This window comes from Choloepus didactylus, chromosome 7 (genome assembly GCF_015220235.1).
Source record: "Choloepus didactylus isolate mChoDid1 chromosome 7, mChoDid1.pri, whole genome shotgun sequence".
Taxonomy (NCBI): domain Eukaryota; kingdom Metazoa; phylum Chordata; class Mammalia; order Pilosa; family Megalonychidae; genus Choloepus; species Choloepus didactylus.
Window position 1 is genome coordinate 65,071,935 of NC_051313.1, and position 17,766 is coordinate 65,089,700.

Genomic DNA, 17,766 nt, shown 5'->3' on the forward strand with positions numbered 1-17,766 from the left:
CATTCTCTGACCTTAATGGAACACAACTAGAAATCAGTAACCACCAAAGAACCAGAACATTCACAATTATGTGGACATTAAACAACATATTCCTAAACAATCAGTGGGTCAAAGAAGAAATTGTAAGACAAATCGGTAAATATCTAGAGATGAATGAAAACAAGAACGCAACATATCGAAACCTGTGGGATGAAGTGAAGACAGTACTGAAAGGGAAATTTATAGCTCTAAATGCATATATTAAAAAAGAAGAAAGAGCTAAAACCAAAGATCTACGTGAACAACTGGAGAAGCTAGAGAATGATCAGAAAACTAACCACACAGCAAGCAGAAGAAAATAAATAACAAAGATTAACGCAGAAATAAATGAGATGGAGAACAACAACAACAAAAAATAGAGATAATTAGTAAAACCAAAATTTTGTTCTTTGAGAAGATCAGCAAGATTGACAAACCCTTAGCTAGACTGACAAAGTCAAAAAGAGAGAAGACCCAAATAAACAAAATCAGAAATGGGGGGTGGGGTGGGGGCTTATTATGGATCCCAAAGAAATTAAAAGAAAAAAAAAATCATCAGAGGATGCTATGAACAACTGTACACCAACAAACTAAACAGCTTAGAGGAAATGGACAATTTCCAGGAAACACATGAACAACTTAGAAGAAACTGACCTAAGAAGAAATAGAAGACCCCAACAAACCAATCACAAGTAAAGAGATCCAGTCATCAAATATCTTCCTACAAATAAAAGCCTAAGGCCAGACGGCTTCACAGGGGAATTCTACCAAACTTTCCAAAAAGAACTGGCACCATTCCTGCTCAAACTCTTTCAAAAAAATGAAGAAAAAGGAACATTACCTAACCCTTTTTATGAAGCTAACATCACTCTAATACCAAAACCAGATAAAAATACTACAAGAAAGGAAAACTAAAGGCCAATCTCCCTAATGAATATAGAGGCAAAAATTCTCAATAAAATATGTGCAAATAAAATACAAAGGCACATTTAAAGAATTATACACCAAGACAAAGTGGGGTTTGTTTCAGGCATGCAAGAGTGGTTCAACACAAGAAAATCAATCAAAGTAGTACAATGCATTAACAAATCAAAAGGGAAGAATCAAATGATCATCTCAATAGACACTAAAAAAGCATTTGACAAAATTCAGCAACCTTTTTTGATAAAAACATTTAAAAAGGTAGGAATTGAAGGAAACGTCCTCAATATGATAAACGGCATGTATGAAAATTCCACAGCCAGCATAGTACTCAATGAGAGACCGAAAGCCTTCCCCCTAAGATCAGGAAAAAGACAAGGATGCCTACTGTCACCATGATTATTCCATATTGTGCTAGAAGTTTGAGCCAGAGCAATTTGGCAAGACATAGAAATAAAAGACATCCAAATTGAGAAGGAAGAAGTAAAACTGTCATTATTTGCAGATGATATGATCTTATATTTGGAAAATTCTGAGAAATTGACAACAAAGCTACTTGAGCTAATAAACAAATTCAGCAAAGTGGCAGAATACAAGATAATTGCATGAAAGACATTAATGTTCCTTTACAATAGTAATGACCTACCTGAAGAGGCACTCAAGAAAAAAATTCCATTCACAATAGCAATGAGAAAAATCAAGTACCTTGGAATAAACTTAACCAAGGATGTAAAAGACCTCTACACAGAAAATTACAAAACTTTACTAAAAGAAATAAAAGAGGACTTAAATAGGTAGAAATATATTCCCTGTTCATGGGTAGGAAGGCTAAACATTGCTAAGATGTCCACTCTACCCCAAATGATCCACAGATGCAACATAATTCCAATCAAAATTCCAACAGTCTACTTTGCAGAATTGGAGAAGCTATTTATCAAGTTTATTTGGAAGGGAAATAGGCCTCGAATTACCAAAACATTCTAAAAAAGAAGAATGAAATAGGAGGACTTCCACTTCCTGACTTTAAAGTCTACTATAAAGACAAAGTGGTCAAAACAGTATGGTACTGGCACAAAGACAGACATATAGATACATGGAATTGAATCAAGAGCTTGAAAATAGACCCCCAGATCTACAGTCAACTGATTTTTGATAAGGCCCCAAAATCCACTGAACTGGGACAGAACAGTCTCTTCAACAAATGGAGCTGGGGAAACTGGATATCCAAAAGAATGAAAGAAGACCCCTACCTCACACCCTATAAGAAAATTAACTCAAAGTGGATCAAAGACCTCAATATAAGAGACAGTACCATAAACTCCTAGAAGATAATGTAGGGAAACATCTTCAAGTTCTAGTAATAGGAGGTAGCTTCTTAGCTACCAAAGCACAAGCAACAACAACAACAAAAATAGATAAAGGGGAAGTCCTCAAAATCAAAATCTTCTGTGCCTCAAAGAACTTCGTCAAAAGGTGAACAGACAGCCAACTCAATGGGAGAAAATATTTGGAAACCATTTTATCAGATAAGACAGATATTCTACATATATAAAGAAATCGTGCAACTCAGTGACAATAGCACAAAGAGCCCAATTATAATATGGGCAAAAGATATGAAAATATATTTTTCCAAAGAGGAAATACAAATGGCTAAAAAATGCATGAAAAAATGTTCATCTTCAATAGCTATTAGGGAAATGCAAATGAAAATCACAATGAGATATCATCTCACACCAATAAGACTGGCTGCCATTAAACAAACAGGAAACTACAAATGCTGGAGAGGATGTAGAGAAATTGGAACTCTTATCCACTGCTGGTGGAAATGTATAATGGCACAGCCGCTGTGGAAGACAGTTTGCCAGTTCCTCAGTAAACTAAATTTCAAGTTACTCTATGACTCATCAATTCCACTACTTGGGTATATACCCAGAAGATCTCAAAGCAGTGATGCAAACAGGCATTTGCACACCAATGTTCATAGTGGCATTATTCACAATAGCAAAAAGATGGAAACAATCCAAGTGTCCTTTGACAGATAAGTGGATGAACAAAATGTGGTATATACATACAATGGAATACTATGCAGCAGTAAGAAGGAATGAGGTCTTGAAACATGTGATAACATGGATGAATCTTGAAGACATAATGCTGAGTGAAATAAGTCAGACACAAAAGGAGAGATATTTTATGTTATCACTAATATCATCTCGCTGAATAATGTAAAATCGGTCTTATAATGTAGAACATGGGGGACCTAGAGATAGACAGAAGCTAGAGAAGGGGGAGTGATTACCTAATCTATACAGACCTGTTAATGAGGTTGAACTTACAGGTATGGGAATGGTCAGGGGTAATGATAGGTCATTAATGGGATTATAAGTATCACTGCCACACTGAAGGTGAACATGATTGAAAGGTGTTGTTTGAAGGCATGTATCCCACAGATTAGCACTACAAAAATAAGTGCTGGCATGATCGATTTCTAAGGTATCATGCTGGTACAAAAAGCTAACAACAGGTTGGTATGTGAAAAAAACTATCTATTGCATACTATGGACTACATTTAATGAGAATACCTTACTAGTACCACACCAATACTAGGGTTAAATAATTCATGGTTGATAAGAGCTTTGGGGTATTTTGGGTTATGATAATTGTTTTAAAATGAGGATGATGATGATTGTACAACTAAGTGAAGATAACATGAGGCACTGGTTGTTTACCTTGGTCAGAATGCTATGTGACATTAGGAACCTCCTACTTAATAAGTCAAGCTGTCGCTCTTGAGGCTTGCTCTTGTGAAATTTATAGCTGTAAAGGGGAGGCTAAGCCTACATATAATTATGCCTAAGAGTCACCTCCAGAGAACCTCTTCTGTTACTCAGATGTAGCCTTTCTCTCTCTAAGCCCAACTTTGCAAAGAAACTCATTATCCACCCACCTACGTGGGACATGACCCCCAGGGGTATGAATCTCCCTGGCAACATGGGACCCAACTCCCAGGAATAAGCCTGGCCCTGGCATCGAGGGATTGAGTATGCGTTTTTGACCAATAGCAGGGAAAGAAAGGCAAATTACAGTGGCTAAGAGACTTCAAATAGATTCAAGAGGCTATCCTGGCGTTACTCTTATGCAAGCTTCAGCTAGATATTCTAAATGGCCACAGTATGCCAAGCACAAATCAACAGTAGTCCCCAAAATACTAAAGAATACTCTGATACCTATCTGAGCTTCATTAAAACTTTCACTCACTAAGTTTATTTTTCAGAAACTTAAATCCTCCTGAGTGTTCCTATGCCAGGTAAGTCCCAAGATCCAGAGGCAACAGCCTCTTCAAGAACATCAAACAGATGCATCCCCCTTCACCATAATGTTGACACCCCTTTCCAATAGGAACAAGTTAGGGTGTTCACTGCTCAGATATCCCTGAAGATTGAGACCGTAATCAAACAAGAGGGAGGGGTAGCAACAGACAAGATCGAATTTAACGAAGAATTATGAATGCTGAATCTTTATATAATTTTATTTTTTAGTTTCTAGGGTATTAGAATAGCTGGAAGGAAATAACTGAAATGGTGGAATTGAAACCCATAACATTCTTTGAAATTTTCCCTATAACTATTTGTTAAATCGTTCTTTGAAAGTTATTACCTTTATGTATAGACATTATATTTCACAATAAAAAAATGTAAAAAGAAACAAACAAAAAAATTATATAAGAACAGTTTCATTCAGGAATACAGACGCAAAAATTTTAAAGAAAAGTCAAACAAATCCATTGAACAATGTATTTTTGTTAAGAGATAATACATCAGCACCAAGTAGGATTGGTCCAGGGAATGCAAAATTAGTATAATCTTAGAAATAAAATAATGTAACATAAACAGATTAAAGGTAAAAGCCAAACAATCATCTCCAAAGACTTAGAAATAGGATTTGATGTAACTCAGTAACCGTTCATATAAGAACACTAAGCAAATAAGAATAGAAACTCTTAACCCAATATAATAAAATCCAGGAAAAATTATGACAGACATCATAATTATGATATATCAAAAGTTTTCTTAGACAAAGAGGCTCAGGCTTACTTTCACTACTTCTATTCAAAATTATACTAGGGGTACTTTTCAATGTAGCAAGATAAGAAAAAGAAAAAAATTTAATTATAGACTCTAAATATCAATAGTCTCTCAAATATAAATTATTGGAATTAAATTAGGGAGAATAAAAGTAAAAGCAGAGCCTTAGAACTGAGAAGGGTTCCAAAACAAGACTTCAAAAAGCACAGTCTGTAAACAGAAATATCAATAGATAAGACTACATTAAAATTAAAGATTTCTCTTGAATGAAGGATTGCATTAATAAAGTTAACAGAGAGGTGACAGACTTGGAAAAGGCATTTGTAACATTTATAACTGATAAAAGAGTAATAATCGAATAGACGAGGAATTCCTGCCAATCAACAAGTTAAAGATAGAATAGTATAGTCTATATGAATAGTAAAAATATGTATATATTTAAAACTGGCAAAAGTTATGACTAAGGAAAAACCTGAATGGGTAATAGACGTAACAAGAGAATCTGAACACTTCCTATAAAAATGTACAATAAAAAAATGAGATACCACTTTAGATTCAAAAGAGTGGCAAAAATTATAAAACCAGGTAACAGCAAGTGCTAGCAGGAATATGAGTAACTGAAAAGCCTCATGAACTGTAGTTAAATTGGTACAATCATTTTGATATTAACTTCTCAGTCAACCAAAAATTTTAGATCTACCATTTGGCCCACATGCAAAAGGATACTAAACAGACAAGGGCAATCTCTCTCTTCAAGACTGGAAGGCTCGGCAGAATCACCTAGATTCTCCATGGTATCTCATGAACAGAATAGTAGCACAATTACAGAACAGTATCAACTGAGTTGTCCACAGTTCTGAACACCACAGCTGCCCCTTCAGACTACTTTGTCCTTCCTGCCCAAGTGTGCAGATGGGGATTCCTACCCCCTTTGCCAAGAATAGTGCCTGGCACATAGTAAGTGGCTCAGTAATATTTGTTGAATGAATTAATGAATAGGCACAGACATTCAAAGATACACACTTTCAGACTGCATTTTGTGGCATCTCAGAGTACTGCTTTTCAAAACCTGTTAAAATTGTTTGCAACTCTGAGTATAAGTAAAATATCACATACGGTATCTGTGCTGAGCTCTTTCAATTTTAAATAAGGAAATAATGTAGTTTCTATTTATTTTACTAAATGAAGGCTTTCTCTTTCTGGTTTCTCTAATGTTAACTCATGAATTTGATTCTGCATCTGCTTTTCATTATTCCCCGCAGATTCCATTAGTTTCATCTTCAGATGTGAATCACTTTCAGATAACCTGCAAAGGCCTTCATCTGACCCTGTCTCTGCCTAGACTTAGGAATCATTCTAACAACAAGCTATGACTTTTTAATTAACCATACATCAAATGTCATAAATTCTTAGAATCCCAAGTCTGGAATTACCTGAGAATATGGAATAAGGGTTTCAAACTGTTGATGAAGTTCCAGTAGCTGAATTAACTCTGCATTTTTTCTGGCTTTTTCTTTTATTAAATAAAGGTATTTTTCAGGATTTTCTGAAAATGAATATGCAGCATCTCTGTTTTTGAAAGTGTAATATTTTTCTTTATATTTCAAAATTCCAATTGCTGGATTTCCTGAAAATTGAGAAAAGAAATTGAATTGGATATTAATTAAGTGATGCTCTGTTTGCAATATACCCAGAGAGCCATACCCTATACCATTTTTAGCATATTCCTCATGGTTTTATTTTGCTAAAATGTTATAATTAATTTAAAATTACAAATTTTATTAAATTATATTTTATGTTAAATTCATATTAAATTAATTATATATATTTAGTTTTACTTTAAAGTATGATACAAAAATACTTTTCACTATCAGAAAAAAGATGCTTAAAAATCTTTTATAAAAAGCTACTTAGTCATCTGATGGCTTTTACAAATCTTCCTAAATGAAACTAACTATACGGACTGTTTTTAAAATAAGTGTGTAAGAACTACAAAAATAGGAAATTTTTTCTGAAGTGCTAATTTGCATGTTAGAAATATTTCCCACTGTAAAACATACTATATAAAACATGAATTATTAAATCTAGGCCATATAGTGGATGAAAATTATGTAGAAAACAGCAATGCTGTCTTATACATTTATTCTTTCATGTATTCAACAAAAATTTATTGACCACTATGTGTCAGATAATGTTCTAGGCACTGAGATTATAAAAGAAAAAAAAAAAAAAAGTCCCCGGTCCTATGAAGCTTATATTCCAATGGATGTGGAGATAGCAACAAATCAACATATTTATCATAGGAAAAAGAATTATCAGCGCTATGGGGAAAAAATAAAGCAGGTTAGACCCATAGTAAAAGGAAGAAGAGTAAGATCGCTATATTGAATAGGGGATTGGGGAAGGATGAATAAAGTTAGGAAACAAGGCATGTACCTATCTTGGGAGAGAGCTTTTCACAAAGAGGGAAGAGCAAGGGCAAGCCTTTGAGGTGAGAGTGGGCTTGGAATGTTCAAGAACAGCAAGAAGGGCAGCGTGACTGGTGGAAAAAACAAAAGAATGGTAGGCAATGAGGTCACTTTAGTCATCTTTACAGGACGCTGACTGGTAAGCCACAGTGTCACCTTAGGATTCAAGCCAAATGGGGTGCAGTCCTTAGTGGGAAGAGGGAAATGCTGCAGATTGCCTTTGAGGTAATGCCGGTTGCTGCTGTACAGAAAACAATGTTCGCGTTGGCAAGAGATTATTCAGAAAGCAGCTTACTCAGAGAGTATCAGAAACCCATTGTCTCACAAGCCCTTCCACTTTTTTTTTTTTTTTAATTTCTCTGTCTTTCTTAGAGTTATGGTTTTTGGAAGTTGAATGGGACCTTACCAATCTGCTAGTTGAGCCTTCTCATTTTACCGGTGAGGAAACTGAGGTCTGGAGAAGGCACGAGATTTAACTAAAGGTTACCAGTTCACTAATGACACAACTGGGACTAAAAACTAGGCTCTCCTGAATCCTACCTCATTGCTTTTTCAACCACTTCATGCTACCTCTGTCGTTTACCCCACATCCATATTTCTGCATGTATCCCTCTCATGAGTCCCTTCCCTTCTTATTTATGTCTAAAAAATAGAAGGGAAAAGAAAGACAGAAAGGAGGGAGTGAAGGAAGGAGGGAGGGAGGGAGAAAGCTGGGAAAGAAAGAAAGAAAGGAGCCATCTGCATTAAAATGCTTTTTACTTCTTCATGGCTCTTGATCATTTTCTCCCCAGTGTATCAGTGACCATCAGCCTCTGAATACTATTATCTTAGTTCCCCACTGAAAACCTATTGTTATTCCTATATGGAAAATGTAATATAAAAAACTGAGTCAATGTATGTGTTCTCTAGCTTGTATGCACACAATCCCAATAATTCTTTGTAATGAAAACTACTAACACCCAGTTGTAAAACATACCTAAAGAAACAAAGAAAAGAAATAATGAGGAAAGAGGAAAAGGAAGGAGTAGGTTAATGGTGTAAGGTAAATAAGAAATAATCTTTTCAAACTGTTTTCATTCAAGCCCTAGCAGGCTTCTTGTTATTCCTAATTCACACAGCATTTTTTGGGTAACAATACTTCTTCTCACTTTCTGATTTAACCTTTGCTTGGGGGAAGCTCTAGTAACACATACATCATAGAGAAATTAAACTTCATAAAATATTGGCTATTTCCTTAGAGAAATTTGACTTAAAAGAGAAATCCTGATCCATGTTAATGGAATATAACTATAAAGTGTCAAAGAATATTCTTCAATAAACACAGTCAAAATTAGTGTTGCTCTTTCAAGTAATTACTTCGGAAAATTATATATGTTTAGTAGTGCTGCCTAACATTTCTGCAGTCTTTCACTGGGCATATGAATCATCCCTCCCACAGTATTTCAGCATCCATATTTCAGAATATACACATTCCATCACCTATCACTTACTTATAATTTCTCTCAGATTAAGACAAAGACTTTGTCTGGGTCATCTTTGTAGTTCCTCCCAGACCTCACCATCTGGTTCCAGAAAGTTTTAAAAAGTGAATAAATGAGTGACAATGACAGTACTTCATATAAAGAAAAACTTGGGGAAGGGGGAGCAAGAGTATTTTCAATGATATACCTGGAAGGAGAAGACCATCTGTTTTGGCAAACGTGTAAGCACAAAAACCCCGATACTGAATTAACAATTTATCAAAATTTGCTGTTGTTTCTGGGAAAAGCCATTCTAGTTTTCTGAAATCCTCCCAATGTACTTTCTCTTCTAAAATGAAAGAGGACAAGAAAAGCTTTCATTCCATCAGAAGGTTAAATATTCTAAATAAAGTAGAAATACCTCATTATAAACATTAACTTTTTATTGCTTTGTAGTCTTCCTACTTGAAAAAAAAAAATTGACATTCATAAAACTAGATTTATGGGGAGGGATATTCAAGGAAAGAAGTGCCAATGACCTCAGTGACTGTCCAAGGTCACATAACGTTCTGGAGCAAATTTGAAGGCAGAACTTGGTTCCAGAATGAAGAAGAGAGTGGAGAGGCTGTTTCAGAAAGGCATGCTTTGCTATTGAGGGAGCAGCTGACTAAGGCACTTCAGAAGGGGTACATGGTGCTCCCTGCTTCTGCAGGGTCAACAGTCCAAGGAGGTGAGCAGAAGTGACTGGATGCTGTGTGAACAAAACTGGGATAATCAACTTCATTTAAGATGGTGTATTTCTTAATAATGTATTAGGTGGCAAAATACTTTTAATTTGATGCTTCTATCCTTGTATTGGTTGGTTTACCTGTTTTCATTTGATAAGCAAATTGACTAATTTTTTACACAAATAATAACATGTATTTATAAAACACTGTTCCCTAAGGTTCTTAACTTTCACAATCCCACCAATGCTTTCTGTGCCCGGCTCTAATCCCAAACAGACACCACAAATGACCTCGTGACTACAATTAGAGGAAAATACATTATTTGGAGAAAATAAGCCTCCCCTCTCTCTCTCTCTCTCCTTTTTTTTCCCTGATGTGCCTGAAGCCTCAAACAGTGGTGAGATGTGGCAGATGTAAATTAAATTCTTTTAGAAGAGCATTAGGTTTCCCAGTTCACTGAAGCAGTATACTTGATAAATAATGTCCTAGAGAAAAGAAAATTCTCAGTATGGTGGGAAGTGACACATCTAAATCAAAGAAGTTACGAGTAAACTGTCTAGCCTACTGTTGAGTTACATTAACTTTCCAATTTCATTTAATATTTGCATGAATATGCTGTTTTTATGAAACGACACTGAATAGTAAAATTAATTGAACTGAAAGGATGCTTTTGAGTCTCCCTAATTTAATTTTCAGTTTCTATGTATTCTAATAGTTTAAGAAATAATTACCACATTTTTATTTTCCATTTTTTCAAAAATAGATTTTGTAAATGAAATTCATAGAGTAAATAATCTAATTGCATTCTGGAAAAACTTTCTTTTTAGGCAATAACTCAAGCCCCAACTTACTGGGGCCCCAACTTGACTTTCTCTTGAATTTTAAGTTGCCTTTAGCTAAGGTAGAAAGGAATAAAAAAGTAACAAGAAGTTTACTGATGACGACAACCTTTCCATAAGAATCAGTGCATCTCTTAAAGGACCTAAAATAAACTCAACTAATTTTACAAGAATGAAATTCATTGATTTATAAATCCTCAACCTGAATCCAAAGTACATAATACGGCAAACAGCATTCCAAAGAAAAGCACTTTTTTATTTGCAAAAAATATAGCAAAGGATTAATAACCTTTTCTACAACTCAATAAAATCACTATGACTACAAAGGAAACAGGTAAGCACAGAAAATCATTGCTAACAAAAATGTTAATAACATTAGCAATGGTATTGCTGGATGCTAAGCTATTCAGTTTACATCTCTACATTCTCTGTAGTGAACATCAATACTCTTTTAATCAAAAAAGTTTTTTAATACTTTATCAGAAAGATGTAACATGATAATTTTAAAATAAAAGTGCTTTATTCTAGAGATTATTTTAAAAAGAAGAGGAAATAATGGATGATTTCCATTACCCATGTGTTCTTTTATTCTGCACATATCAGTTTTCACAGTCAATCCATCAAGAAGTCCTTGCATTACTTTCTCAGGAAAGAGTAGATCATGAGCACCCAGGAATGGCTCAAGGTGAGTGGTTAAATTACTGAGGACACTAAGCAAAACAGTTTCATCCTGAAAGCCACTCCACAGATTGGAAAGTGCCATGAAGATGGGCTAAGAAAGGGGAAAAAATGTTTGAAATTTAACTTCTCAATAAAATTATAAATTATTGTTTTCTTGAAAATAAATACAAATTATCATTTGTAAAGAAATTAATCCTTCCTTAAATCAAATGAAAGTCTTACAAGGTTAGACCATAGACTCTAAATATAAATAGGCTCTTAAGTTGTGAGAAAATAAACTTGTTTTTTATTTCAAATCATTTTATTTTGTATGATCGTTATATAATTTACTCAAAAAAGCCAAACACAGTTTATCACCTCAGAAAGAAGTATGGAAGCTTTATCACAAAAAGTCAGGGAGGACATACCTTCCTTTTTATAAAAGGCTAAACATGACTCATTATAATTTGATTTATCTGGCCCAATCATGATTCATAAGAACCTGGGATGTCTAGAGTTATATCTTGGAACATATCTTGTGAGCTGCAAGTTGAAGGTTAAGGTTAGTGAGACAGAATGTTTTTAATTCATATTAAAGGTCACTGATTTAAAGAACAAACAAATTTTTAAAAAATCAATTGGGCTCCACCCACAAGTGAAACAACTTAGCCTTCTGTTTTCCTGATTTTTAAAAAGAAATTTTGGGAATGATTGCAGAAAGTCATCAGGTCAAATGCTCTATAAAACACTGCATGCCCAGATAGAAGCTGCCAGGCTTGGCCATAAAATGGTAAAGAAAATCAGAAAGTCAGAATAAATGCGGGCCTGGTAAACAAGGGGATCATTATCTGTCTCTTCAAAGGAGTCACAATTTATATCACTACCTTGCCAAAGATAATTTCTGACCAGCTACTGTGAACACATTTTCAACAATGCCCTTTGGATTATCTCTGTTGCCACAACCAATACTGAATATTATAGTTACCATACTATGTAGCCACATTTCCTTCCATAGCAATTGTTTATGAAGGGGAATCCTCTCACCCAACTTATAACATTCTGTTACTACAAAATAACTATAAGAACAGGATCAACATACATAAAATTGTTATATTTTTAGTAATTAAATATAATGATTTCTGATCCAATTTTATAGGCTCAAAAAGTGTATTCACCCTCAAGGTCAAAGTTGGAGACAAATACTTACAAAGACTTGTGACGTTGGGACAGCTACCTTTGACTTTACTGTCATTTTTAATTGTTCCAGTTGGGCTCCTAACTGCTTGGTCATCATTTCAACTTCTCGAGCACAAGTAATTATATCTGACTGTGAAAACAAGATAATTTACATTTAGATTTTTATAAGTTCACTATAAAAATCATATGTACTTTAAGCCCTACCCACTCACTATATCCCCTGAGGATATAACCGCAGGGAGGACTCTGTCCTTTGCTATATCCCCAATCTACAACAGTATTAGCATATGGAAGGTGCACCAAAAATATTGGTTGAATGGATGAATGTCTTGAAATATAATGGCTATATTTTTCTCAAATTTATATAGACATTCTTTGATATTCAATATAATTGCATTCCTGAAAAGTGGTCCCTATGGCACAGGTTTGTATAGCTGTTAATTTTCCCATTCCCCAATGATAAAGATAATGAGGTATTCCCCAGAAAACCACTGTGATACCAAGATTCAATAAAATTACTTTCGAGAATGCAGAAAATCTTTAAAATGACAACACTGAAAGAAGAAATATATTTCTGACACAATAATGGTAATCTTGAAAAAATTGCTAAATGCTGAATTTGAAATATTTGCTAACATTTATTCTTACTATGTGCTAAGCACTATATTAAATACATGCATCATGTTTCAATATCGCCCACACTACTATGTAAGCATTTCCCCTCTCTTGCTTCCTTCTTTTATATATTATCATCTATCCTATGCTTGGGTTAATAAGTCTCTTACCTACCCCACAAAGTTTTTCTCCCTTGTTTGTTAGTTTTATTTTAGGAATCAAACATGAAAACACAGCCTTTAAAGTCTTTTTATATTTGTGTAACAGCAACAAGAAACAGAAATAAATATGCATATGTTCTCCAAAGTAAACGCTGCTTTTGACACATAACACTTCTTAAAGCCTATAAGTTGCAGGGCCCATTCACAGAATAGACCCACAAAACGTCTTGATTTTTCCTGATAATGTCCTAGAACAATAACTCTGTATACATTTTACCAAAAAGAATTTGTTCAAAACCATGTAGAATTTTCAGTTGTAAAATCAGTTGTCTAGGTATGTAAGCACTTAAAATTCTGTTATCATATGCTGCTTCTCCTATTTTTAATTTTTAAGTTATCCATACTTTCTTCCTGGACAATTTTCATCAAGTCTAAAACAGTCATAAATTCCATCTAACTGTATTTTTACTTGCATTACCAGGAAAAATCAAGAAGCCCTGTGTGCCTACTCTGCAAATGGACCCTGCACACCATTCTTGGGGGAAGGAAGTCTATAAAAGTCTTTACTCATAGGTTTTAAGAAGTGTCATGTATCAAATGCAACTTTTACTTGCACATTAACAATAGGCAACTTTCTTTCTTTTGAGACTAGCATGCACTTAAAAAGCCAAAGAGGATGGAATTCCATTCTCTCAGCTTAGACAGTCAACAAGCCTGTGATTACCTACCTCTCTTTTTTCTTTTCCAGAATATTTGAATTTGTTTGCTGCAGAAGATGAGGACCTTATCAAAATAAAACAAAACAATCCACTATCTTCCCAGGCTCTAATTGAATTTTTTTTTTACATAAACTGAATGTAATATTGGCAAGAGTAATTTTTTAAAACTAAAATAAACACTGCAAAAATTATATTAATAAATGTTCAAATAATGTTACTTTTAAAAAGAATATTCATAGATTTCAAGTTGGACAGAGTCTCAGTAAACATAAACTGATTGACATTTTCTAACATAGAAATAATCTGATTAAACCAACAACCATTCTATGATAATCAACCTTAACTCTAACTAAGGTAGATTGATGGGGGAAGACTGGATAAAAAACAAGATGATCAAGCAGTAGAGACTCAGGAGGCTAAGAGAACTCAACCTGGCCCTAACTGACACCGTTACGAAATAGCCAGGAAGAATGCTAAGATTAGAAAGTCAACCTTCTCAATAACATGGACAGCAAGGGACTTAGAAATGAGTTATTGTCTAGAAAAATAAGAGTTCTTCAGCTGTGCCCCTACCAAATGAAACCAGCACTATTCCAATAAGGCCCTAACAATGATGATGGCAATCATCATCATCATCATCATCATCATCATCACTGAGCTCTTACTAGATGCCACGCACTGTTCTACCTGCTTTACAAAGTTGAGACTATTAATAATCCCATTTTACAGATGAGGAAACCAAGACCCAGGGAAGTTAAGCAACTTCCTCAAGGACTCAAATTTAGTAAGTGGCAAAGTAGAATTAGAACCCATGAGGTCTGGTTGTCAAAACCCCACTCATCACTTCTACTCTCTACTCACTATCCCTCTAGTACTGAGAGATGAGAATTTGAGACTGTAAGTTAGTTGGCTGAACAAAATTCATGACTGAAAGCTGCAAGAAGATACTATATAACAAACAATTTTCTCTACAACATTCTTACAGTACTTGTAACAGTTTCCCTTGGTATTCTCTTATAATAAACCTCCTGAAGATTGATGACAAAAGTGGATGTGAGTGGGTGACATCATCAGCATGGTGACATAAGACATCCCCTGGAAAACTGTACCCTCAGAATCAGATAATAAAAGGACAAATTCCACTTACTTGGAACTTTGGAGGATAGTAGAGATGAGAGAGGGACCCCACAAATGCTGAACCAAAGAAAAAGGAAAATAAGCTCCAGATCAGACAGGAGATTTTCTTCCCAGACCAGCTAGTCCAGACCCACCCACTCACTGAGTCCCATGCAGCTTGGGAGTCACACAGAGGCAGCATGACCTGGGTTCCTCCTGCTGAAGATACAGACGAGAGAGTCACTCATAGCGGCGAGTTAGAACCCCATGGATATCCAGGCACAGGGACCCAAGTCCGCAGAGACAAAGGGCAGAACACAAGCCATTGATGCATGCTGCATACAAAAGGGCCCCCAAGGGGTAAAGAAAAGAGAGAGAGAGAGACTGTGGGAGAACGGCTGGCAAAAGTTGTACATACTCACATTCAATCCAATTTTTGTTGGCTGAACCACCTAAACACAAAACGGATTTTCCTGGATTGACCCATCTCTTTGGATTGAACCCATCTGAGTCAATGGACACAGGATACCCTAATGGGGAAGAAATCAGAGGCAGAAAAGCCCCAAAGAATAAAAAGAGGTGTGGGTGGGAACTGAACTGCTGTACAACACAATGAGTCCCAGAACTGAATACCATAAGTGAAAGGGGGCACTGAGTGAAGGAGAGAATTTCAACACATCATAGGTACTGGGGAGAAAATTCTGCATAAAAACAAATAGGACAGATTAAGTTTCCCAGAGAAGGAACATAGAAAAGGAAGCTTACTCCTGGAGGTAAAACATTTTTACAAAATATGGAATCTTAAAAACTGTATTGCATGTCCAGGGCAAGAATCAGATGAAGTAGATCTGAGAAAATCTGAACAGTTAAAAAAGGGCTACTCTAAAGGTCCCGAATACGTAGAACTAAACGTCAAAGAAGAGCCTTAACACAAAGCAATAAACAATAAAACCCTAGACAAGAAGGAGAAATGGACCTTCAGAATAACTCATTAAGATAATCAGATCCCTAGACATCAGCAAAACATTACAATCCATACAAAAAATTACAATCCAAACAGGAAGATACGGCTCAGTCAACAGAACCAAGTAAAGGTTCAAAGGAGACAAAGAATTTGGAACAACTAATCAAGAAGTTCAAACAAATATCCAAAATCAATGCAAGGAGATGAAGGAAAATAAGGAAATAGAACCAAAATATATTAAGAAGACAATATGTAAGCATAAAGAAGAATTTGAAAGATTAAAAGAAACATAACTGTGCCAGTTGGAATGTATTATGTACCCCTAAATGCCACTAGCTTTGATGTAATCTTGTGTGGGTGGACCTATCAGTGTTAATTAGATTGTAATTCTTTGAGTGTTTCCATGGAGATGTGCCCCACCCAACTGTGGGTGATGACTCTGATTGGATAATTTCCATAGAGGTGTTGGCCCGCCCATTGGGTGGGTCTGAATTAAATTACTGGAGCACTATATAAGGTCAGACAGAAGGAGCAAGCTAACTATAGCCAAGAGGGACACTTTGAAAAATGCACAGGAGCTGAGAGAGGAATTGCAGTTTACAGAGACATTTTGGAGGCATTGAAAAAGCCTTTGAAAGCACACTTTTGTTCCAGAGAAGCTAAGAGAGGATACATACCTCAAGAGCAACTGAGTGACATTTTTGAGGAACTGCAGCCTAGAAAGGAACGTCCTGGCAGAAAGCCATTTTGAAACCAGAACTTTGGAGCAGACACCAGCCACGTGCCTTCCCAGCTAACAGAGGTTTTCCGGACACCATTGGCCATCCTCCAGTGAAGATACCCGATTGCTGATGTGTTACCTTGGACACTTTATGGCCTTAAGACTATAACTGTGTAACCAAATAAACCCCATTTATAAAAGCCAATCCATCATTGGTGTTTTACGTTCCAGCAGCATTAGCAAACTAGAACAATAACGTAAATTATGTGGATGAAAGGCACAATAATGGAGATTAAAAATACACTAGAGGCATACAACAGATGATTTGAAAAGGCAGAAGAAAGAATCAGTGAACTAGAAGATAGGACAATTGAAACCATACAGCCAGAAGAACAGATAGAGAAGCAATGTCTCAGGGATTTGAGTGACAGCATGAAGTGAACAAATATCACATCATGGATTTTCCAGAAAGGGAAAAGAAGGGAAAAGGGGCAGAAAGAATATCTGAAGAAATAATGGCCAAAAACTTCACAACTATATAAAAGACATAAATATACATGTCCAAGAAGTGCAATGTACTCCAAACAGAATAAATCCTAATAGACCTACTTCTATACATATATGAATCAGAATGCCAAATGCTAAAGATAAAGAGAGAATTTTGAAAGCAGCAAGGAGGACCCTCAATAAGATTAAGTATCTATTTCTCATCAGAAACCATAGAGAGGAGAAGGCAGTGGTATGATATATTTAAGATACTGAAAGAGAAAACCTGCCAGCCAAGAGTTCTTTATCTGGCAAAACTGTCCTTCAAAAATGAGGGTGAGTTTAAAATATTCACAGGTAAACAGAAACTGATTTGTCAACAAGAGACCTGCCCTACAAGAATTACTACAGGGAGATCTGCAGGTTGAAAGGAAAAGACAGCAAATAATGGCTTGAAGAAGTGTGAAGAAATGAAGATCTTCAGTAAGAGTATAACAAAAAAGGGTAAATGCAAAACCCAATAGAACCGTATCCTCAATACACAACTCTACCCACTAATTCTGATAAGAGTCAGAACACAATTGAACAAGAAAGAGGCATATTTTCTGATA

General features: G+C 35.4%; 1 protein-coding gene across 5 annotated transcripts in view; it reads right to left on the reverse strand.

The window, feature by feature from the left end:
- Positions 1-17,766, reverse strand: part of CFAP206 (cilia and flagella associated protein 206) — a 42,922-nt gene that overhangs the window by 9,287 nt on the left and 15,869 nt on the right. For 4 of the 5 annotated variants that reach the window (XM_037844588.1, XM_037844584.1, XM_037844583.1 and 1 more), the window contains 4 exons: positions 12,384-12,503; positions 11,090-11,288; positions 9,158-9,298; positions 6,455-6,648 (listed from right to left, as the gene is read on the reverse strand). In XM_037844588.1, coding sequence (XP_037700516.1) covers positions 6,455-6,648; positions 9,158-9,298; positions 11,090-11,288; positions 12,384-12,503 — 654 coding nt within the window. The remainder of the gene's footprint in view (positions 1-6,454; positions 6,649-9,157; positions 9,299-11,089; positions 11,289-12,383; positions 12,504-17,766) is intronic. The other variant, XM_037844585.1, reaches the window with a different exon arrangement.